This window comes from Arachis stenosperma, chromosome 4 (genome assembly GCF_014773155.1).
Source record: "Arachis stenosperma cultivar V10309 chromosome 4, arast.V10309.gnm1.PFL2, whole genome shotgun sequence".
In the NCBI taxonomy this organism is placed as follows: Eukaryota; Viridiplantae; Streptophyta; class Magnoliopsida; order Fabales; family Fabaceae; genus Arachis; species Arachis stenosperma.
The window spans coordinates 7,763,496-7,787,049 of NC_080380.1; the positions used below are offsets into that span (position 1 = coordinate 7,763,496).

The window sequence follows — 23,554 nt, forward strand, 5'->3', positions numbered from 1 at the left end:
AAAGTGTTTAAAGAGACTAACAATAAAAATTTGTTATTTATTTATGACTTTAGCCATTGGATTAAGACACACATTTGATTTGAAATTTATTAAAATTCTGGGAAAAATATAACTGACAAAGTAGGTTGCCCTAGGTGTTGTGCAAAGTGATTAAACAACGCATCTTTTAATGAACTTATATAATTATCAAAAGTAGAAACTCAAGTGCACTCGACTTCACGTGAAGTTGATAGCTGAGAGTTAGATAAAAATTTAGTCAAATCATCTAACGGCTCTCAGGTATCAACTTCACGTGAAATCGACTGCACCTAAATTTCCACCATTATCAAAACTACAAACAAAACTTTTATTCAAATAGTTTGTACTTAGTTTCAAAAGCATCATGAAATGAAGCTTACATTACTGAAAAAGGATTGTTGTCTAAGTATGGAAAGACTTAAGGTAAAATATCCAAGATTTAAAAAAAAAAATGGGTAGTAGATGAATCAATTATTATTAAGTGAACTCAGATGAAAATCCCTTGATAATAAAATTCAGTAATCCACAGACAAATCAACCCTGTATCTCTTATAAACTGTGAGAGATCATCACACTGAAAAAGAGAAAGAAATAGAAAGACACTATGCAATAATGGTAAAGTAGGCCTGTTTGTTTTTTTGTGTGTGCTGCTCTGTGACTGCCATATGAACATTCTTGACAAACTCCATAACCTGCTGCTGAATGCTGATTACAAGTCTCTCTCAAAATCCCAAAGAAAAAGAAAAAACCTATGTTTCACTCAAGCCCTTTGTTAAGTGCTGTATGTATTTTGCAAGCTATTCAACATTTGCAACCAACTAAGCTCTATGGATTTTTTTAGAAGCACTAATTTTTAAGCTTTTCCGAATTCATTCGCCTTCTGCACCAGACATAATTCACTGAAATCTTTAAACTTCTTGGTGTAACCTTCCTAGGCAACAATTCCTGAAGCAAGAAAAAAAAAAGAGTTCAGTTTTTTGTGGAATAAATAACAAGTTAAGCATAAAGGTAATCACAAACACTACAATTCCAACTTGGATTCCCATGAGTATAAATGGCTCCATAATGCATGTTCTATTATATCCCATAGTTGTTCACATTGCACTAGGAAAGTTCAAGAGTCTAACGCTTATATTTCAAATGGCAATTTGAAGCACATGTTTAAAGTTAATATCATATCTAAGAGTAGGCTAAGGATTCTGCCATCACTAATAAAGGAATTGATGCTTTGTAGTTGCATCATCTTATAACAAGGTAATATGGCCTTTATTCTCTATCTTCTTCTTTCCTGACGCCCACAATCTCGACATGGTACTAGAGCCTCTATAACCAAAATATTCTAAAGTTTGATCCTTGATATCTCTGTTCTTTGACATAAAATAAGTTGAGATTTAGCAGAACATAGTGGGTTTGTGCATTATCTACATCTCAATTTCAAAGTACCCTTGTACCTCTAGTTAACAGCATAAGCTTTTAGAACAGATGCTTTTCAACATGGTATCTTAATACTCAAACTCTCATTAATATCCAAATGTCACTGACAAGATCTAGTGGACGAAACATCCACTATATGGAGGATGACAGGGAAGAAGAGGAATCCCAAACTTCAGTTGTAATCTTGTGAAAAAACCTTAAACAATGAGGACTTTCTAATTTTATACTTTAAAACTATTATTAAAGAGAAGTTCATTACTACCTCTATTTGGTTGAGTGTTGGCAACAGCATAAGCTCCAATGTGGCTGCCAGAGCTTTTGCGCATTAAGCCTGAAACAGCATGGTCAATGCCAAAGCCAAGAGAGCCGGAATCCTCTAATTCTGAAGGGGATGTTCTCCACATACTGTCCCCGTAAAATGACCCAGCATCATAAGCAACATTGTATGACTCATCATAACTGGCATTTGGTAAGGAATATGAAGAACCTGACGTAACAATGTTATCGCTATTTTTTCCATAACCTACTGTTTTCGACCCTAAATTCACATCTCCAGAGCTACTTAGACTGCCCTTACCATATCCGGAGCCGATAATTCCAGTTTGATCTGTTCCAAGGGAGGAACTCCAAAGTGGTCCTATACTACCAAAAGAAGCCATGCTTGAATTTTCGTTCCGATAACCAGAAAGAGAATCAGAATTTGTAAGGTTAGATGCATAGTTAAGATTCCCATTTCCCCACAAGTTCTGACTTGTAGAACTCATGGCCGAATTATTGCCTACATTTGCACCAGCATAACCTATGGCATTGCTGTACCTGCTTGGACTACCACCGAACGAAGAGTTCATTGTTCGCCCTATGAAGGTAGAAGTAAAGTTTGAAGTTCCATTTTGGGTCAATGGTGGCTCAAAGTTGAGTCCTGTTCCATAACTATGGCCGAAAAGAGGATATTCACTATGGCCAGCAGTAACAGCATTCGATCTTCCATCTAATTTAAGTCCATTCCTTCCAACTACACTTGCATTAAATCCCTGAATGAAACCGTTGGGGCAGCTACTAACTCTACTAAGACCATAACTATATCCACCTAACTGGCCTCTGCTTGGACTTGGAGATAATTCCTTTGGTACAGCCCTCTTAACCTCAACCATTTTACCATTCAATTCATGGAAAGATTTGTATAGAACTTTCTCAACTGCTTCCTCCGAATCATAGGTGATGAATCCAAAACCTCTGGGCCTTTGGGTGTTATGATCATACATCACAACCACGTCTGTAATTGTTCCAAATTGATCAAAGTACTTCTTGAAGTCGCTCTCAGTAACCGTGGATGCTAGACCTCCAACAAATATCTTCTTTGTACGGGATGGAGTAGGACCAGGTGAACTGTGATTACTGCTGTTGCTTTTGTTCAAAACATTCTGGTCATCTCTGGGGACAGCTTTTTTTGCTTCAACCTACATGTCGAATAAGTGACAACAGAATTCAATTCAAGATCATGTTACTAAATAATAATTAAGAAGGGCATTATTGAAATAACAAAGATCATGGATCAGGAATTGAATTTAAGAAAAATGTGTAGTAGAATGCATATTTAGAATCAAGACTCAATCTTCTCCATGCTTATTCACATTAATTCCTACCATTAACTTGTCACATTTAGCCTTCGACACAAGGAATAAAGGGAAAAAATATTCAATGATGTAAACTACAAAACGATGTGACAGCTCAAGCATCTGTTGATCTAGATTAGGAATCAAATCGTGTCCAAATGCAACAAATCTGCATTCTTAAAATATGATGCCAAACATCTAAACTTCACCACCATGAACACATAATGCGAATTCTCATTCAAAGATTTAACAAAAAGCAAAACCAAACTTCTAATACTAATCAAATATCAATCTTTCTGACTCAAAATCACAATCTCTTCTAAAACTGAAGTTGCATCGTAATGCATCAACAATCACAATAATCCGATTTAATAAATCTGATTGCTTGAATCCTTTATCATTGTGAGGAAGAAGCATCTTGATTCATTTTGCCACAACAGAAAGCAATACAACAGTGAACCTTTAAGCACAAGCACATTGGGAAAAACATAATCACATATAAACAGAGACAGGCAAACTTACAGTTCTTCCATCAATGACATGTTTCTCCATAACAACTCGTTCAGCAACAGAAGCATCAGCAAAAACAACAAAGCCGAAGCCACGGGCACGCCCGGTGGTCCGATCCTTCATGATCACGGCTTCCACGACATCACCAAACCCCTGGAAATATTGTCTGAGTCGGTCTTCATTTGTGTCCCATGAAATCCCTCCAATGAAAAGCTTGCCACTGCCAGGGTCCATTTCCATTCTGCACTTTTCACCACACTCTTCCCAATCAAATTCTATCTCTAACCCCATATATATAAAATGAAAAAAATCTTTAAAAAATGTATTATTCTTCTTATGTAACAAACATTGAAACGCATATACAAAAAGCAGTAACAACAAAATATATAAAACGATATATTGGATTGGATTTGATCCAATTAGTAACCCATAACATCCATAGAAAAATACACACAAAAAAAAACTAAAAATAGAATAAAAAAACAAAACTTCATATTCATTTCAGACACGGTAAGAAACAACAATCGTCAAAAGCATGGCAACATAATGCTGATTGAGTCCAAATAAAAAAGTTCAACACATAAAAGTTAGAAAACTGCAGCAGAAGTTGCATCCATGAAAAAGCACTATATTTTTCATGACCGATCATTAAAAAGGATGAACCCAGAATCCAAAATTGCAAAAAGAATCGAACTTTGAAGATGAGTGGAGCTGAACAAGAAGAAAAGCAAAAATGGGTGATGAAGTTGTGAAGATGAAGAAAAAAGCTTACCAAATGAAGACAACCCAGAAGAGGAAAATTGATGGGAATCTAAGATCCAAGAGAAAGCATGAATAAGTTAGAGAGGGCGAGAGGCCCTCCTTCTTTTTTTCCCTTTTGTTGTTTTTCTTTTTTGCGTTTGCAAATTATGGCTTTGGTTCCAGCAATGGTGTGTATATATATGTGTCTATGTATCGAATTATGATTTATGAATTGTGAAAGGCTGAAAGCTGTGCATCACACACAACACACATAATTGGTATGGGCACAAAAAATGAAAATAAAAATCATTTCTTTTTTGACGTCTAAAATAAAAGAATAAAATTGGAATATCATAAAATGAAAAATGCCATTTAAGTTATTAGAAAAATTATAAATTTATTACATTCAATATATTAAAAGTTTAAAAATTTTACTATTGTTGCTTTATTTAGCTCTTTTTGGGTACATTAATAATACCGGTTTGAATTTAAGATTTTATGTATATTAGTAATTTTATATTTTTAATTAATTACTAATATTAATTTTGATGCAATGATGTATAAAAAAAATTATATTATGTATATATTATTATATTAACAAAAACAATTATTTCTTGAAAGGAAGCATTATGGCAATTTCCAATTTTCTCAAGCTTAGATGAAAAAAAAACCAGAGGATGAAAGGAGAAAGTAAGTGGGCTCCACGTTAAAAGTATTCTTAGCACAAATAGCGAAGAAAATGGGGAGATTAGATTATAGATTCTATAACCTTCTGAAATTACAACTTGCCCCGTATATTTCCATTTTGTATATATTATTTTTTATTTATTACTCTAAGTTTACTACTATTTTGTATTTTAGTCTTTGTAGGTGTGAACCCCATTTCACCAAAAAAAAAACATTAAAAGTATTTAGTAATGTACATCTTTTGTTCTTACAGGTCCTATCCTATTATAATAATCACCAAAATATTATTCAATTTCTTTTTACACTTTCCCCTTATGTTTATCCATTTATGCAATAGCATTGTTCAAGACTAATTTACTATTTTTTTATTTTTTATTTTTTATTTTTTGCCCCTAAAGATAGACTACCAATTTGAGCTAACAATATTGGGTAGGAAGTTGGAAGCTAACAGACATATTCTAGTATTTACTATTTCTTGAGGTCAAAGGAAACAAGATGTAGATAAATCAAACGGTTGTGATGTGATGATGCAAAAAAATTTGACAGATTGGAACATTTTGGGAAAGGACATGAATTTGAGGTGAAGCAGAAAAAAATCAATGGAATCGGTGAAGTGGAAGTGGGATAGGCACAAACATTAATGTAAGCAAAATTAAAAAAAAAATGAGTGGTTGCTCTACATATACACCTTTGCATCAACTTTCAAATTAAAGAAATAAATAAACAAATAAATAAAAATAAAGTAGGGTTATGTTATGTGTGAGTGACAGAAGGGATTGCTTGTGCAACCACTCATCCGGAGAATAATACAACAGCTACATGAACCAAAACATCATTACTATGTATTTTTGAGCAAATGCATGTGCATAACTAACCTTAGGCTCTCTACAATTTCATCACCACAGTGGCTCTAAGATATTTCTTTTCTCAATTTGATAAAAAGGATAAATTTTGATGGAATGTCCTTATATTCCTTATTTTTTCACTAAGATAATTATTAAATGGGATCCGTGATATTCATTTGCCCTCATAAATTAGGTAAACAAATCAAATAAAAATCAATATTACATAAATATCTTAAAATAAAATAGTTTATATGTATATTCGATTTTATTTTTATATAAATCGAATCAACTAAATTTATTTTGTATTTTTGTATTATAAATCAAATTAAATAAATTCAATTTATTATATATGTTATATTAATAGTAAATCAAATTAATTTTATTTGATGTACATGTATATGCTGCAAAACTAGTAAATCGAATCTTCTAATGTAAATCGAATTTAGTTAATTCGATTTAGTATTGATATAGATTACTGACATATACTACTTTAAAACATAAATGTCAATAAAAAAATATTTCTTATTTAAATTCAAATAAAATATCAAAAAATCAAAACGAATAAAAATAGAAATTTAATTTTTGTATTTTAGTTCAAATGTCAGAAAATTTACATTTTTATAAACTCATGAATGTTAAACGAAACATTAAACGATTTCTAAAAATTCATTAAAAATCATTATTTGACTCATTGACATCTAAAAATTATTACCAAAATTTTTTATGTTGAAAATATTAATATAAAATATAGCTCTATAAAGTGGCATAAAAGTTAAAACTTGAATTTTTTCAAAGTTAGGAACAACATATAGTTATACAATATATCATGACAAACTATATATTATACACAGGGACGGATCCAGAAATGATATTATGGGGGGCCAAAAACACATATAATATTAAAAATTGTGTAAAAAAATTATATAATATAAGATGTATTACAAAATATACCGACAGAGAATATATTTTAAAGTAAAAAAAATATGTGTATACTTTTTATTAACGAAGTGGTCGAATCTTCGTATTATAAAATTCACCAAGAATAGAATTTGTGTCAAATTTTTCAGTAATTTTCTTTTCAATATAACTAAAAGACAATTGGCAAGAAATTCATCTTTTATTTTATTTCTAAGTTATTTTTCACAATATTCATAGTTGAAAAAGATCTCTTAATTGTAGCAGTTGAAACAGAAAAAATTAATACCAAATGAATAAAAAAAGACGGCCACAAGAAGAAAAAGAATTCACTTTATGAGATTTAAAAATTTTTATTTAATTAAAAAATATTAGTAATAATATATTTTTCAGATTTCTTTAATATTGTTACTTATTTTGTAGATATTAAAAATTATTAATATTTAAATTAGACTGAACTTTTATTTATACTAGACAAAATAATAAATAATTTTTAAAAGAAATTAAATTATACATAATAACTTATTACTATTAAAAAAGTTGGGGGCCGAGGCCGCCACTCGCCCCCCTTATGTCCGTCCCTGATTATACAATATGTAATTTAAGAAATAATTAAAATATTATATTAATTATATTATCATTTAATTTTTGAAACTAAGTATAGAACTTATTGCTTTGACGACGTTACTTCTAACTTAAACTTAAATTTTTCAGAGCATAAAAACATCAAAGCATAAGTTTTATACTTAATTTCACAAATTAAATGATAATTTAATTGATATAATATTTTAATTATTTCTCAAATTACATATTGTATAAATATAGTTAGTCATTATATATTATATAGATATCTATTATTTCTGACTCTAAAGAAGTTTGTTTTAACTTTTATGCTATTTTAGAGGGCTATACTTTATATTAATTTTTCCAACATAAAAAATTCTGGTAATGATTTTTTAAATGATAATGAGTTAAATGATGATTTTTAATGAATTTTTAGAAGTCGGTTAATAATCCGTTTTACATTCATAAGTTTATAAAAATATAAATTTTCTAGAATTTGAACAAAAACACACAAAAAAATTTTATTTTTATTCGTTTTGATTTTTTTATATTTTATTTAAATTCAAATGAAGATATTTTCTTATTCACATTTATGTTTTAAAGTTAATAACAATTAACTTAAACTAGTACTAAATCGAATTAACTAATTTCGATTTACATGTATATGCCACAGAAATAATAAATTGAATAAACCAGATTCAATTTACTATTGATATAACATATAGTAAATCGAATCCAATCATTAAAAAAAGTGTAAATCGAATTTAATTGATTCGATTTATATAGATTTATTTTAGGATATGCATGTAAACTAATTCACTTTAGGATATTAGTGTAATTTTGATTCTCAAATTATTTAATTATGTGAATTACCCTAAACTTTTAATTGACTTATAGTAATCTTTGATAAAATCTATTTTGTTGCAGCAATTATATAAATAGAAGAGTTAATATTTAAATTAGTCTCTAATAAATTTTAAATAAAATATTTTAGTCTTAACAAAATTTTATTTTTTAATTAAAATATATTTACAGTATTTTTTTTTAAGAAAAGGGTCAAAATAAAAATATAATTATAAAGTATAAAACCTAAATAAAAGATAGAAAGGAGTTAAGGAGGGGATACCTTCAATAAATAAACTAAAGATTTAATTACTTTGTTGGTCTCTATAATTTTATTAAATTTTTAATTAAGTATTTATATTTTTTTTAATTGAATTCCTATACTGTTTTTAATTTTGTAATTAAACTCTTTTTATATAAAAAAATGTTAAAATGAACAGAATATTTCTCCTAAAATATATGTAATTAAAGACGTATTAGGTTTTTAATTATGAATACATTTAATTTGCGAACAAATATTTAATTAACTCTAACATTTTTTACACTACGAAGGACTTAATTATAAAATTAAAAGCAGTATAGAAATCTAATAAAAAAAATATAAAAACTTAATTAAAAATTTTGTGAAACTACAAGAAACAAGATAATTAAACCTAAACTAAATGACTAAATGTACTCTTAGATAAATAAAAATAATAAAATACAATGCGACATAGAAATAAATATACTTATTTTAGGGCTGCATCGAGTTAAAATGAAAAAAAAATTCTTATTTCTTCAACTACATCAAAACAAAATTATTGTCTTAAAAAAAAGAAAATATTACTATCTAAGAGTTGATAGCTTAATTAAATGATTAAAATATTAAATTGAGACAAAAAAAAATAAAAAACGAAAACAATCTGCGAAATGTGAGAAAGAATGTCGTGAATGAGACCAAAAAAGAGTGAAAAGCAGTTGGAGATAGGTTAGATTTTACCTTGATTGTATTAAATCATTTTGAGAAAAAAGACACATTTTAAATTTAAATTTAAATACTTTTATTAACTACTTTGTAGTAAGATCATTATATTTAATAATAAGAAGTAACTGTATATCATATAATATATACATGACTAAATGCAGGTAATTTAAATTAAAAATAACAGAAAACAGAGCTGAGAAGAACATAAAGTGGAGGCAATGATAGAATACAGAATGAATAGAAGGAACCTGATAATTGAGTGGGAATGAAATGGAAGGAAGAGGGTTATAGATTGGAATTGGATGAGAGGCACACCCCACAGAGAGAATGAGTGATTGAAAACGGAAATTCTCAGATTTTATTTATTTCTATTTTCATAGTTGGAGAGAGGGACAGACATGTCGCTTACAAAAATGTATCATTCCTCACCCATTAATGTTCTTGTCATACTCACACACTAATTTATACTTGCTTCTTGCTACTAATATGGTAAGACAGATGATCTTCAAATTATTATAAGTGTCTTAATAATAATAATAATAATAATAATAATAATAATAATAATAATAATAATAATAATAATAAGTGTTTTCTTAATGTATATCCTAAAGGTGTATATTAAAATTATTAATTAAAAAATTATAAGAAAATAGATAAAGTTTAATTTTCAATATATTTATTATGTATTATCTATACCAATATATAATGGGGATATGGGAGTTTGGTATCCAATTCCTTCTTTCCATTTTACCCTCTTTCTTTTTTTCAAAAAAAAAAGGGTTTACCCACTTCACTTTTAATTAAAAAAAAAATGTTACTACGTATTTAATTTTTTATTTTTTTAAAAAAAAAATTGTTTTTACCCATGACAAAGTTTAAAACTAATTTATTTTATTTCAAGTAATAACATAATTTATTGATATTCTATAACAAAATTAATTAAATTACAATACACGGTTTAAATATTTTTCTGATATCTATTGTTTATCTTAAAAAAATTACATATAAATGTGTATTCTTAATTAAATCTATACCAATTAATTAAATTACAATACACGGTTTATATATTTTTTTGATGTCTATTATTTATATTTAAAAAAAATTACATACAGAAGAGTACTCCTTAATCAAATCTATACCAATATATAATGGATTATACCAATGTATAATGGGATAGGAAAATTTGATATCTAATTTCTTCTCTCTATTTTACCCCTATTTTTTTATGTTCATTAAACACTGAATTCAATATAATAAACTGTTACTACGTCCTCCATTTAAAAACTGACCCACTTTCAATAAAAAACTGATCCACCTTCAGTCGTACTTAACTCCCAAGAGAATTAAATTACTTTTTCACTTTCAATTTTGGTCTCGCAAACATTTTTCTTCTCTGCATCTCGCTATCACGAAATCAACAATCACGTCAACATCAACTACTTGGACAGAATCTGTTAGGCGAAGAAGACAGAAAATGACAGAAGAACAAAGACAGCAACACCTAACTAGAAGACGTGTAACTTATTGGGAGATAATTCGACAAAAAAACAAGTTGCCATATCAACTAATACAACTACATAAGTGGAGGTACCACAAACACAGGAGTAGCCCAAACACAGGAGAGCAAGTTCTTCAATTCTTTATTCCAATAATTTATCCTTTTATTAATTTTATCCGTTTTCAATTTTTCTTATTTCTCTTTCTAATTCTGAATGTGCTTTTCTGTATGTAACAATTATTTGGATGAGTTTCTGTGATTTTCTGAACTAGATAGTGACTATGCTAAATGTTGATTTTGGACGCCATGTATGAAAGGAGAAAAAAAATAATTAGAGATGATAAATAATTTTTTATCGATTTTATCGTTTTATTTTGGGTACATTCTTTATGTGAGTACTTTATACCAATAGTTGATCTCATTATTCAATTTTTAGTACTTCTCATCTCACCATTAGGTGCACTTTTCTGTATTATTACTGTTGTCATCATTCTCCTTCCTTTAATATCGTGATTGTATAGCCTCCATTTTTTCCTCGCTTCCATTCACTACAATTGCAAATTTTATACCGTTTTACTGCAGTTATTAATTTCACGCATAACTTTCACCTTCATTTTCCTTTCTCTTCAGTTTACTTATCAAACTGTATTAATTCTTATATATTTTTAATCTATCTTTTACATCCAAAGTTTTATTTCATCAATTTAATTTTAAAAAAATTATTATTTTTTTATCTGATATTTGTTTTTAAATTTTTTTTGGCATATATATACCTATCAATAATAAACCGAAGAACTCTCATAAATTATTTTGTTAATTTTTTAAATGGTTTTGTACAGGATAAAATTATTTTTAAAATTTTTTAAAGTATTAATTATGTAAAATATTTTTTTAAATTTTAAGTGCATCAATATTTACCCTTTAGTTAAATCTCAATTTTTTTAAACTGCTTTGTATTTAATGATGTTATTTTTTTAATTTTTTAAATTATTGATTATATAGAGTATTGGAATTAAAATTTGAGTACATAAATATTTATTTTTAAATTAAATTAAATAAATTATACAGCAAGAAATTTAACTATTTTGTATTTTACAATATTATTTGTTTGGCATATAATCCTGATTATTTTATGAGTTTAATTTTGATGGTGATTAGATGCACGTGTAAAACTATTTTACACTAATAGCACATCAAAATTAAATTCTTATTTGATTAGCATAAAAAGACGAAAAAAAATTGCAACTACCAATGATTTGTTAAAATATTGATATGTTTATTTCTTAAACTATTAACGATGTAGAGTTCTGACATTTAAGTACATGAAAATTTGTTTATAATTCAATTAAAATAAATAATTTATTTTTCAAAAAAAATTAATTAAATATTATTTGTTTGGCATATAGTATTGATTATTTGATTGGCATATAAAAGATGCAAAAAAAATATATATGTATCTATCAATAATAAAGTGAAAAAATTCTCATAGATATTTTGCTAATTATTCTTTTAATTTTAATCAGTTTTATGTCGGTTAATATTATTTTTTTATTAAATATTAGATTGACATATAACATTAAAGATATGGTAGGATAATAACACCTATGAATTAGTTTTTTTAAATAACCTGATAACACAACAAATATCTAAATTTTTTGTTATATATTTTTTAACAGTTTCAACCTTTACAATATTATACAAGCTAATTTAGATAGCCAATATAAAGTAAAATAAGTAACAACAAGAAGATATAGAATTTCACTTTTTGTTATATAGTACAAAAATAATATAATAATATAATAAATTATAATAAAAATAAAGTAAAATAAGTAACAGCAAAAAGATATAAAATTTTATTTTTTGTTTTGTAGTACAAAGATAATATAATAATCTAATAAATTATAATATTATGGTACAAAAGAACATAAAATTTAATCAATAATACTATTTGTACACCAAAATCAGCCACCAATGTATTTGTGTATAATAAAATGTGTAGTTTAATTTATTTTCAATGTGTATTTGTATTCTAGCATGTATTTTATACTGGTGGCGGACTTTGGTGTACACATAGCATAACTCAAACTTAATATTATTCTTTTCGGTAGCTTTTTATCTTTTTATTTTAATTTTATTAAAAAATAATAATATAATTTACTTTTAACTTTTAAGATAAATGTAAGGATGTGACATTTTATGTATTAGATAATGTAAAAAATTTATTATAGAAGAAGTTAAGAATATAAGAGAGAGAGAGAATTTTTTAACCTATTAAATATGAGTTATATCAAGTGATGATTAAGAAATATATTAGAACTTTTAATTCAAAAAAAAAATTTTACTCTCTTTATACAGTGTTTTACTTTAACTAACTATTTTTTATGAATAATATTTAAGTGACAAACAAAATAGTAAGAAGGTTAGTATTAGATTATGAAAATTAATATCATCCTTATAGTAGGATCGCATTATTTTAAAACATACAAAATAAAATAATAAAATATAGTTTAATTAATTTACACAATAAAACAAACGTACAACTTATATAATAGTAGTCAAATGTAAGAAGTAACAGTCTTTTATTCTAAGGGCCTATATTAAATTGCAACTTAATTTTATAATTATTAGTTAAAAACTTACAATAATGTACTATTTTTATTATATTAGTTAAAATAATATATTTTAAAATTATTTTTTAAGGATTACTGACATCAAATTTTGATAATTTGAGCAAAAATTTCGAATGTTTTATGTGGGTACATTTTTTTAATAGAATAATAAGACAACTTAAAATTCACATCAAGAAAAAACTATTGTTTTTATACATTTAAATATTCAAAAGACATAAAAACCAAACCTTTTAACAACACTTCAACGACTCATAAAATTAACATAATAAATGATTATAGATCAAAGTGATAAACAAGATTGAAAGTTGTGATAATAGTACTTGGTGATAATTAATTACGATTGGGTGAAGAGAAAGTGTGACGAGAAAAAAAACATGAGAAAGGAGAATAAGGCAATAATAGTGTGCGATAGAAATAATAGTAAGAGAAAATAATAGTGTGTGGTACAATAAGAAGATATAATAAAAGTATACATTAATAATTCAAAAAAAATCTTAGAATTAAAGATAATTTAATAAATTGAATATAAAATTTAAAAAATAAAATATTTTTTATCTATTAGAATTATGAATATAAAATTAAAAAATAAAATATTTTTTGTTTATTAGAATTATTAATAAAAATAAAAAAATACTTTAAATATAAATTTTTATACTTACTTCAAATTAAATACTGTTAAAAAAATAAATAAATAAACTTTATAATATTTATAAATAATTACTTTATAAATATTTATCTTAATTTTATTACACATAATAACAACATAATAAATTTTTTAATATCTTATTTAATTTAAATTTATAATTTTTGAACGTCTAAAAGTTAAATAACTTATAAAATTTTTATATTTATTTTTAAATATATTTTTTAATTTTTAAATTATTTTATCAAATCTATAATTAATTGAATTAATTGAATTTGTCCCTACTATATTAAGAAATCAATTTAATTGAATAATCTTAAAGTGTTTATATAGTTATTTTTGTAGTAAATAAATCTGATAGTTGTTCAAAACTCAAAAAGTTATTAATAAGGATATGTATGATGAACTACGAAGATTTTTTTCAAGTACACACTTTTTATATTCTCCTATTTTGTTATTAATTATTCTTATAGTTTGATATTTAAAAATAAAAAAATAAACATTCTCATTTCTTCTTTTTTTTTTCATTACTTATAAGAAAATGAAGACCTTTTTAGATTTATATTTTGGCCTACCACTTAAAAAATATGAACACAAATATAAATATCTGTGATATTTAAGTAAAAATTATCTTTTGTAAATAACTAATATGTATTTTGATTTATATATAATTTTTTTGAATCAGAATAATATTATTATCATTATTTTTTGAACTATATATATATATACCTCTTTATTGTGTGTTTTTATAATTTAATATTTTAAAAATTTTTTATAATAGTTTTAATTTTAATAAAATATTATATAAATAAAGTCATGTTAATATTAAAATAATAAAAAAATATTTATCTAATAAATTTAAAAAATAAATAATATATTAGCAAAAAATAATTTTTAATTTAAAAAAAACAATAGAAAAGTGGCTGAACAGGCACGATAGTGCCTGTTGAGCCGCTAGTTAAAATAAAAATAAAAACTTTTTATCAATAATAACTTTTTTTTGGTGACATATCAATAATAACTTTAACATGTGTCTTTATGATATGTGTATGTAAGTTAAATCTTTAAAAGTTTAATACTAATAAATATTTTTAGATCACATGTTAAAATAATTATTAGTACAAGTTATTGAATTTTTTATTTTAATAAATATATAACAAATACACTAAAACCATTTTTGGATATTTTTTATAAAAAATAATTTTAATTGATACTTTTAATTGACAAAAATTGTTATAATAGCACTACGAGTAATCCAGTTTGCCTATGGAGTGTGTTTGTAAGAGTACGTTGGACTTGGAGAAAGGGTGCTTGGTGAATGGCCACTGGTGTGATGTTTGAGTATTAATAATTTAATATATACCATACATTTATCTTAATATTCACTACATACCCTTTATTAGTAAGGGATCTAAAAAAAATTTATAGTAGAGGCAAAAATACATTAAAATAAATTTTATTGAATATCAATATATTTATAATTTAAAAGTTATAAAAAAATATTTATAATTTAAAACTAAAATTATATATATACATAAAAAAATTAATAATTTTACTTATATTTATAATAATTATGTATAAGAGTTGAAATAAAAAATATGAATCAGAATTCAATTAGAAAATTAACTTTTGTCAACTAATTTTAATCAATATCAGTCAATTTTTTAAAATTATTTTTATCTTAAAATTTAAACCTTTTAAGTTTCTAACAAATTGAGAATTTTATAATTAAAAAATTAATTCATATTGAATAACTAAAAGTCAACTTCTTATCATTTTTTTATTATTTAATATATAAATAATATATTTTTTATTTCAACCAATTTTTGAAAAAAAAAATTTTTACTTATATTTAAAAACTAAGCATCAGTTTAGTAATTAACTAATTAACTATTTTAAAAAGAATATTATCACTACTTATTATTTTTTTATTTTTAGTTTTGATATTAAATTTAACATGATATATATAATTATATATTAAATTTAACAAAATATGTTTTTTAACATAATTCTAAACAAAATTTATAATTTAATATGAGAACAAAAATAATATAATAATAAAATTAAATATATTCATTCATATATAATTATTATCAAATTTCATCATTCAGTGGAGGCAAATACTCTCTTTTTCTCTAACCTAGGTCGGTCCTGCTCTTCACCATAAGGAGACAATGGGTTCCTTTCAACCCAAAATATAAAAACAATAAAATTATTTAAATTATTAAAATTAAATATTTAAACATTGATAAGAATTTTTTTTTATTACAAAAAAAAGGAAGTTATACGAAATTGACATCGACACACATTCCAAATGAAGCTTATACCTCGTGAATATAGTCTAGATAATTTGGATTGGTGGTAAAATAAAATGGGTGGCTGCAAGGTTTTGGAATCAATATGCCGTTGCATAATAATAAATAATAATAATTTTGTTATTTTTTTTCCTTTTCCAGCTATATATACAATTTTGCATAATTGACCACCATGTGGGGGTAATAATGTAGGAGAGGGGTCAAATGTCTCCTTGATTCCATATTTTGTGATAAGGTGGATATTAAATCTTAATAAAGGGATATAACAATGACTCTAAATTGGTCATATTAGATCAGATGCAACTATAATATGGAAGAAATGATTGGTTACAGCCATAAGCCAACTATGATTGATCACAATTTAGACTCATGTTTGAGTTGGAGATAAGGTTGTGCAAACCATGAATCGTCTTCTATTAATTAACAAACAGTATCATCCATGTTAGTTTGTTTCCAATATATTCTTTTTTTTTTTTTTCATTTCTCTTTTTAAAGTATGCATTACTTTGTGATAAAACAATTATTTGACTTAGTAATAACAAGAGTGGAACTGATTAGGTGAACTGGGTTTTCTAATAACCCAAAAATCATATTTTATTTCTAGCCCCCAATTTAGTATCATAATAATTTTTATTATTCTGCTGGCCAAAAAACTTACTTTTAATATGAAATCATTTAACTATATTTTTTTAGTTCAATCTTTAACTTTATTCCAAATTTGATTGATGTTTTTTTATAATTTTAAAAATCAATATAAGATCATTTTGTTCAAAATATATAAAATTATGCAAGATTAAGATTATAAAGTAGTATTTGAAAAAGATATTCAGATTAAAAAATAAAAATTAAATTAAGTTTTTTTATTATATTTAATATAAAATATACATAACTGAATTATATTTAATATTTTGCTTAAGATCCAACGTTACTGTCAAAATTATCTTTACAAAAAGTAATAATTTTTAACTTTTCAATTACACTAACGTGTTTTTAGCTATTATTTTTACCAATTTTATTCTTTATGCATGTCATTGCATTATTTATAGAATTCTTATTATTTTTCTCTATATAAATTATTTATTATTTATTATTTTTATTTTTATTAATTTTTTATTTGACATTATATATTTTTATAGTTATAATTTTTGTGTATTATATTTATTATTATCTTTTTATAATAGAATTCATTGGTCTCATTAGGTAAAATAAATTAAACAAAAAAATTAACCATAAATAATAATAATAGTTAAAAATTATAACGTACTAAAAAGAGTACTAACAATATTAAAAATATACTATATAAAAAACATATAAAAAAAAGTACAAAAGAGAAAATTAAACATGTATAAAAAAATAACATTATAATTTAATGTCATGTCCTTTTAAATAATTATCTATCTAAGAGTGATTTTAACTAATATTATTCAAATAATATTTATTTTATCAAATCAATTTTAATATAAAGTTGTCAAACATAAATCATATTGATACAAACTTACTTCTATCCAAAATCATTTATATAAAATCACTTTTATTCAAACTCCAATTTAAGAGACCACAATCCAAACACACACTATATTACCTCCATTCAAATGAAAGTAACACTAGGTTTATTCTCACTCAATCTCCATTAACAACTCTTAAAGTGCCCATCAAATTAAGAAAAGTATGCTCCAATTTTAATGGATACTAGGATCAAATTCAATTAAAGCAAAAATAAATAAACTCCCATAGCTCAATTTTGACTTCTTAAATACTAGTTTTAAGTGAAAACATGATCATTTTTTAAATTGTGTTTGTTTATAGACATAAAATATTAAAATAGAAATATAAAAATATAAAATTATGTTCAATAGATAAAATATAAAGAAGGATATTGTGTTTAAAGATATTAAATTATTGTATTTTATATTTTTTATTAAAAAAGAACATAAAAATACTAACAAAAGATATAATTTATTTTTTATTTTTATTAAATTTTAATATTTGTATTTTTATTGTTATATTTTTCTTCTTAATTATTTTTTTATGAAAAAAATAATAATAAATTAATTTTTTATAATTTATTTTTATTTATTATCAAATAAAATATAAAAATATTAATTTTATATTTTTATTTTTTGTATATTACTTTTAGTGTTTTGTCTTATGTTTGCTCTCAAAATCAAACATAGGCTAAAAGATCGTTATCTAATTAATAAAAAAAAACTAATTTAATAGTAATACATAGTAATTCATTTGCCTAATTTTTTGAACTAATTAACGTACACTTGATTTGGATAATTTAACTATAGTGAAACTCTCCCAAAATTACCACAAAATAAAATAAAATAAAAGACAATTGTTTTGGTATTTTTCAGAAAACAAAAAAAGATCATCTACCTTTTATCATGCAATGTTATATAATAGACCAATTTTATAAACTTTTAACACACAAAATAATCACACTTTTAACCAATTTAACTTATAGTTAAGTTTAAATAACAATAAATTTTTAAAGCACATGTTAAATGTATTATAGAATTACCCAAGTATTTTTTACATTCTTATATGAATAAAAATAATAGGATAAGTTTATTATGTAAGTAAAATATATAAACGAATTTATTTGTTAAATACATACACCATTAAAAAAAATAAATTTATGATGGGATAATTACCTTATTACCCCCTTCCTTAGCCACCAAAGGTGCAAAACCCTTAAACCCTTGTTTTCCCCCTGAGCACCATTGAGACAGAGAGAGAGAGAGAATCATGAAGTCAATTCTAAACCCAAAGTTCTCAGCTTTATCACCGCATCTTCCCAAAACCTCTCCTTTCTCTCTCTTCTCACGCCCCCATGACACCATCTTCCGCAATAACTCTCAACAGCTTCCATTCCCAAGCCTCAAGGCAACGCCTTTCTCATCTAATTCCTTCCTTTCCAGAGCTCAAAATCGCACCTTGCAAACGGAACCCACTCGCCCCCCGTCCGGTGAAATCCACGTCATAGTGGGCCCCATGTTCGCCGGCAAAACCACCACTCTCCTCCGTCGGATTCAGTCAGAATCTGCCAACAGCAAGTAAACTCTCTTTCTATTCTCTCCTTAACTTTCTTTGTTTAAACAAACGGTATCCGAAATTTATTTCATTTTCAACTTAGTTTAGGCTTTTAGATAGAAAAATGTGAAAAAAATAGAAAATTCTAGTTGTGGTGGTGCCAAAGCATTATGTGTTGAGTTTGTGACTTGGTTCTGAATGGAAACAAGACTAGTTATTCTTTTGAATGCCATGGTTGTGATAGTCACAGCTCAGGTATTCTCAGCTTTCAGGTCAAGCCACGCCGAACCGACCCTTACTTGGATAATGTTTTAAAAGGTTTATGTGTATCTGGGAGATTGGCTGAGGCAGTTGGGCTGTTGTGCCGAACAGGGTTGCCGGTGCATCAAAGGACTTATTCTCTGTTGCTTCAGGAATGTATTTTTTGGAAACAGTATGAGAGAGGCAGAAGAATACATGCACAAATGATCGTTGTTGGATTTGTTCCCAACGAATATTTGAAGACCAAATTGCTGATATTGTATGCAAAATCAGGATATCTAGAAACTGCAAGCTTCTTGTTTGATAATTTGGCTGACAAAGGATTAATTCCATGGAATGCAATGGTTGCTGGATATGTTCAGAAAGGCCTTGAAGAAGTTGGATTGGAGTTTTTCTGTGGAATGAGACAGGCTGGTTTGAGACCAGATCAGTATACCTTTGCATCGGTGTTCAGAGCCTGTGCAACTCTGGCAGCATTGGAACCTGGGAAGCAAGCTCATGCTGTCATGATCAAGTCTCAAATTACAGAAAATGTAGTGATCAACAGTGCATTGATAGACATGTATTTTAAATGCAGTTGTATCTGTGACGGGCGGTTGCTATTCGAGAAATGTTTGAGTAGAAATACAATTACTTGGAGTACTCTGATATCTGGATATGGTCAGCATGGAAGGGTAATGGAAGTTTTAGATTCTTTTCAGAGAATGCTATCTGAAGGCTTCAGACCCAATTATGTTACATTTCTTGCAGTTTTGGTTGCTTGTAGCCATGGTGGTTTAATTGATGAAGGGCATAAATATTTTCAATCAATGATAAGAGATTATGGAATTATGCCACAAGGAAAACATTATGCGGCAATTGTCGACCTCTTAGGGCGTGCTGGGAAATTAAGAGAGGCTTATGATTTTGTTCTGAAGTCTCCTTGTAAAGAGCATTCAGTCGTATGGGGTGCCTTGCTTGGGGCCTGTAAGATTCATGGTGATGTAGAATTATTGAATATTGCATCAAAGAAGTTTTTTGAATTTGAACGGGTAAATGCTGGAAAGTATACTGTCTTGTCAAATGCTTATGCCTCTTCTGGCTTGTGGGAAAATGTTGAGGAAGTTAGGGCTACAATGAGAGAATCAGGGATGATGAAGGAGCCTGGTTATAGCAGGATTGAGGTACAAAGTGAGGTTTATTTCTTCTTTAAAGGTGATAAATCTCATCAACAAGCTGAAGAGATTTATCAGGTAATTAGAGAGATCACCTCTATCTTAAAGGATGCTGGTTATATTCCTGACTCAAGTGGAAACTGATATACTCATACATTATGCAATGAAACATTGGATACAATTTGGATTTGCCTTGATGGAAATGGACATCATGATGTTGGCATTTAAACAGTGCTTTGTCTTGCAAACAAAGCTGCCTAATTGCAGGTTCTGGATTAAAGTGGAAGTGAAACAAATGGCCATATATTCTGTAGCAGCATGGAAATAATGTTCCTTTGGTTTTATGCATTTGCCAAGCTATGTTCCTTTGTATCACTGTGTTCTCTTGGAAGCATACATAGCAGACATATGTTCTGTTTTTACTAGGTGGTTGACTGGTTCAGTCTTCAAATTCTGGTTCCTTTTCCATGCTATTAAGCAAGCATTGTGCCTCACCTGATGCCATTACCGAGTCAGTTGAAGCATTTTCTGGAATATTTTCATATTGGAAGTGAGTTCCCAGGAATACTGTCTGATTTTGCCTTTTGGTTATCACCCATGATGAAAGTTCCCAGATTAATTCCTTTATCTTCTACAAGGATTTTCAAGCCATTGCGTTGTGAGAATCCTGATTTTTATATGAACATGATGAGTTGAAGACTAGGTAGATTCTATTTGCTAACATTCAATTTTGTAGACCCCAATTGTACCTTGTAGTGCTGACAATCTTGCATAATGAGTACAGAATTTTGGGTGTACCTGCATGTATGTGGAGTTTATGATGATGTATTTTTCTGCAGATTCTAAGTATTAATAAACCATCCTCTTTTGCAGAAATGTGGCAATAATTAAATCAAGCAAGGATACAAGATATGGATTGGATTCAATTGTTACACATGATGGTGCAAAATTACCATGTTGGGCCCTGACTAACTTATCATCTTTCAAACAGAAGTTTGGAATTGAGGCTTACGAGAAGGTATCATACTTTTACCATCTAAGGCTTCTTATCGGCTTACCCGATACCAGTTTACTGCTTGAATGTTAGGGTTTCATTCTGTTTTTTATCCTAACAAATAATAGTTAATGACAGTTGGATGTGATCGGTATTGATGAAGCTCAATTCTTTGAAGACCTGTATGACTTCTGCCGTGAAGCCGCTGATCATGATGGCAAAACAGTGATAGTTGCAGGACTTGATGGTAACTATTTGAGGTATTATTACTTAGAATTTCTAATTTCAAATGTTCCTATCCTTTTAAGATAAGGATCAAGGTTGCTATGGTTGGAAGTTATAGTACCAAGAAGTACATGCTAATTGTGTGTCTACATATTTATTGGCAGGAGGAGCTTTGGTTCTGTCCTTGATATAATACCCCTTGCTGATACTGTAACTAAACTAACTGCTCTATGTGAAATCTGTGGAAAGCGTGCATTCTTTACCCTGAGGAAAACACAGGAGAAACAGGTCGAGTTGATTGGTGGAGGGGATGTCTACATGCCGGTTTGCCGGCATCACTATGTCAATGGACAGGTAGCTGTAGAAGCAGCAAGATTTGTTCTGGATTCTCACAAGGTTGAATGTCCCTCCCATATACATAAGTAGGTCCAAATTCCTTGGCAGCTGAATGTCCATTTTCTGCCACTAGTACATGGGATCTTTTCCTCAACCAGCATGTAGTGTATAGCCTTCATTTTGATGGACCTGAATTTAAAGAACTTCAGAGAAGAGAAGGAAGGAGTAGGGTAGGGGTTTGAACATTCTGACTGTTCTTTAAGATGAAACTATTTCTGTATTAGATTGTGATGATGATTATATGATTGTTGATTAGTTGGTCTGAATTTAATCATCAACAAAGTGATAATGTATTATAGAAGATGAAAATTCTCAATGGTTTAATGATGCTAATCCATGATTATGTTATAAGAACTTTTTATATTTATCCACATTCATTTGCATTAGCATGTGATATCCAACCAAACGCTTAGATGCAATGCAATTCCTATCAACTAACCTCCAACCATTACTAATACACAAAAAATAGAAACAAACTATATGTAATGTTTACATGCAGCTGTCTTTGTATGAAAATTAAAAATTGTTAGATAATTTAATGTTTGACTAAATTGTCATTAATAGTTTTCAATTACTAATTTTATGTAAAGATATCTGTATGAGTTTCTACCTAAATCAAAATAACAAACAATCCTTCACCTTGGTTTCATGTTTCATGTTTCATGTTTCTATCTACCTTTATTGTGATGATTAGCAAACATTGATAAACTCAAAATGAAAAAAAAAAATACTCAAGTCAAAACGAAAATAGCAGTTGAGAACTGCAACTTCACTTCAGAATCTATTGCATACTCCACAGAGTGGCATTCTAAACTTTAATTAATGACAACATTCACTACTTACATATTTTAATAATTATTGTTTTGTAATCTATTTAATAGTTAAAGGAAAACATGATTAAAACAATAAATATATAAATTAATGATGAGTCACCATCTACTAAAGCTGAAAGGTCTCATTTCTTTTAAGTATTGTATAATAATACAATTCATGTTAGCTTCCTTCCAATCATTAACTATCTACCAACAATTGATGCTTATATGGATTAGCATCTGCATCTATGTGAGGCATGTGCACTGACAACCTGCAATACAAGCATAGCATATAGCATATCAATTCACAAGAAAAAAGAAAAGAGAAACTTCAAAAATAAATAAATCCCATAACAGAAGGAACAAAGTCATATAAAACTTGGTATATTTTTAAGGTAGAAACTCACAAACAGTTATCTTCAGAAATTAATAGTTGAGAACCAGTAAATACAA

At 27.0% G+C, this 23,554-nt stretch overlaps 2 protein-coding genes across 3 annotated transcripts; one reads left to right on the plus strand and one right to left on the minus strand.

Annotated features, from left to right (window-relative positions):
* Positions 1 to 456: 456 nt before the first annotated feature.
* Positions 457 to 9,455, minus strand: LOC130974227 (heterogeneous nuclear ribonucleoprotein 1-like). Of its 2 annotated transcripts, none has more exons than XM_057899014.1 (4): positions 9,383 to 9,455; positions 3,588 to 3,816; positions 1,715 to 2,909; positions 457 to 963 (listed from the first exon to the last, which is right to left on the minus strand). In XM_057899014.1, exons 2-4 carry the CDS (start codon positions 3,813 to 3,815, stop codon positions 950 to 952), a joined length of 1,437 nt encoding a protein of 478 aa, XP_057754997.1. In that variant the 5' UTR covers position 3,816; positions 9,383 to 9,455; the 3' UTR covers positions 457 to 949. The 2 variants fall into 2 exon arrangements, with proteins under 2 accessions (XP_057754997.1, XP_057754996.1); XM_057899013.1 differs by lacking the exon at positions 9,383 to 9,455 and adding an exon at positions 4,348 to 4,587.
* Positions 9,456 to 18,945: 9,490 nt separating this feature from the next.
* Positions 18,946 to 22,642, plus strand: LOC130973651 (thymidine kinase b). The gene is made up of 5 exons (XM_057898268.1): positions 18,946 to 19,281; positions 19,686 to 20,308; positions 21,603 to 21,692; positions 21,807 to 21,928; positions 22,058 to 22,642. The coding sequence occupies exons 1-5, from the start codon at positions 18,975 to 18,977 to the stop codon at positions 22,317 to 22,319; spliced, it is 1,404 nt and encodes a 467-aa protein (XP_057754251.1). The 5' UTR covers positions 18,946 to 18,974; the 3' UTR covers positions 22,320 to 22,642.
* The last annotated feature ends 912 nt before the right edge of the window (positions 22,643 to 23,554 follow it).

Coding starts and splice junctions, on each gene's coding strand:
- LOC130974227 (XM_057899014.1), bottom strand. CDS start 3,815: ATGGAAATGGACCCTGGCAGTGGCAAGCTTTTCATTGGAGGGATTTCA. Junction 2,910..3,587: donor ATGTCATTGATGGAAGAACT/GTAAGTTTGCCT, acceptor TTCGACATGTAG/GTTGAAGCAAAAAAAGCTGT.
- LOC130973651 (XM_057898268.1), top strand. CDS start 18,975: ATGAAGTCAATTCTAAACCCAAAGTTCTCAGCTTTATCACCGCATCTT. Junction 20,309..21,602: donor ATGGTGGTTTAATTGATGAA/GGGCATAAATAT, acceptor TTGGATTCAATT/GTTACACATGATGGTGCAAA. Junction 21,693..21,806: donor GAATTGAGGCTTACGAGAAG/GTATCATACTTT, acceptor AGTTAATGACAG/TTGGATGTGATCGGTATTGA.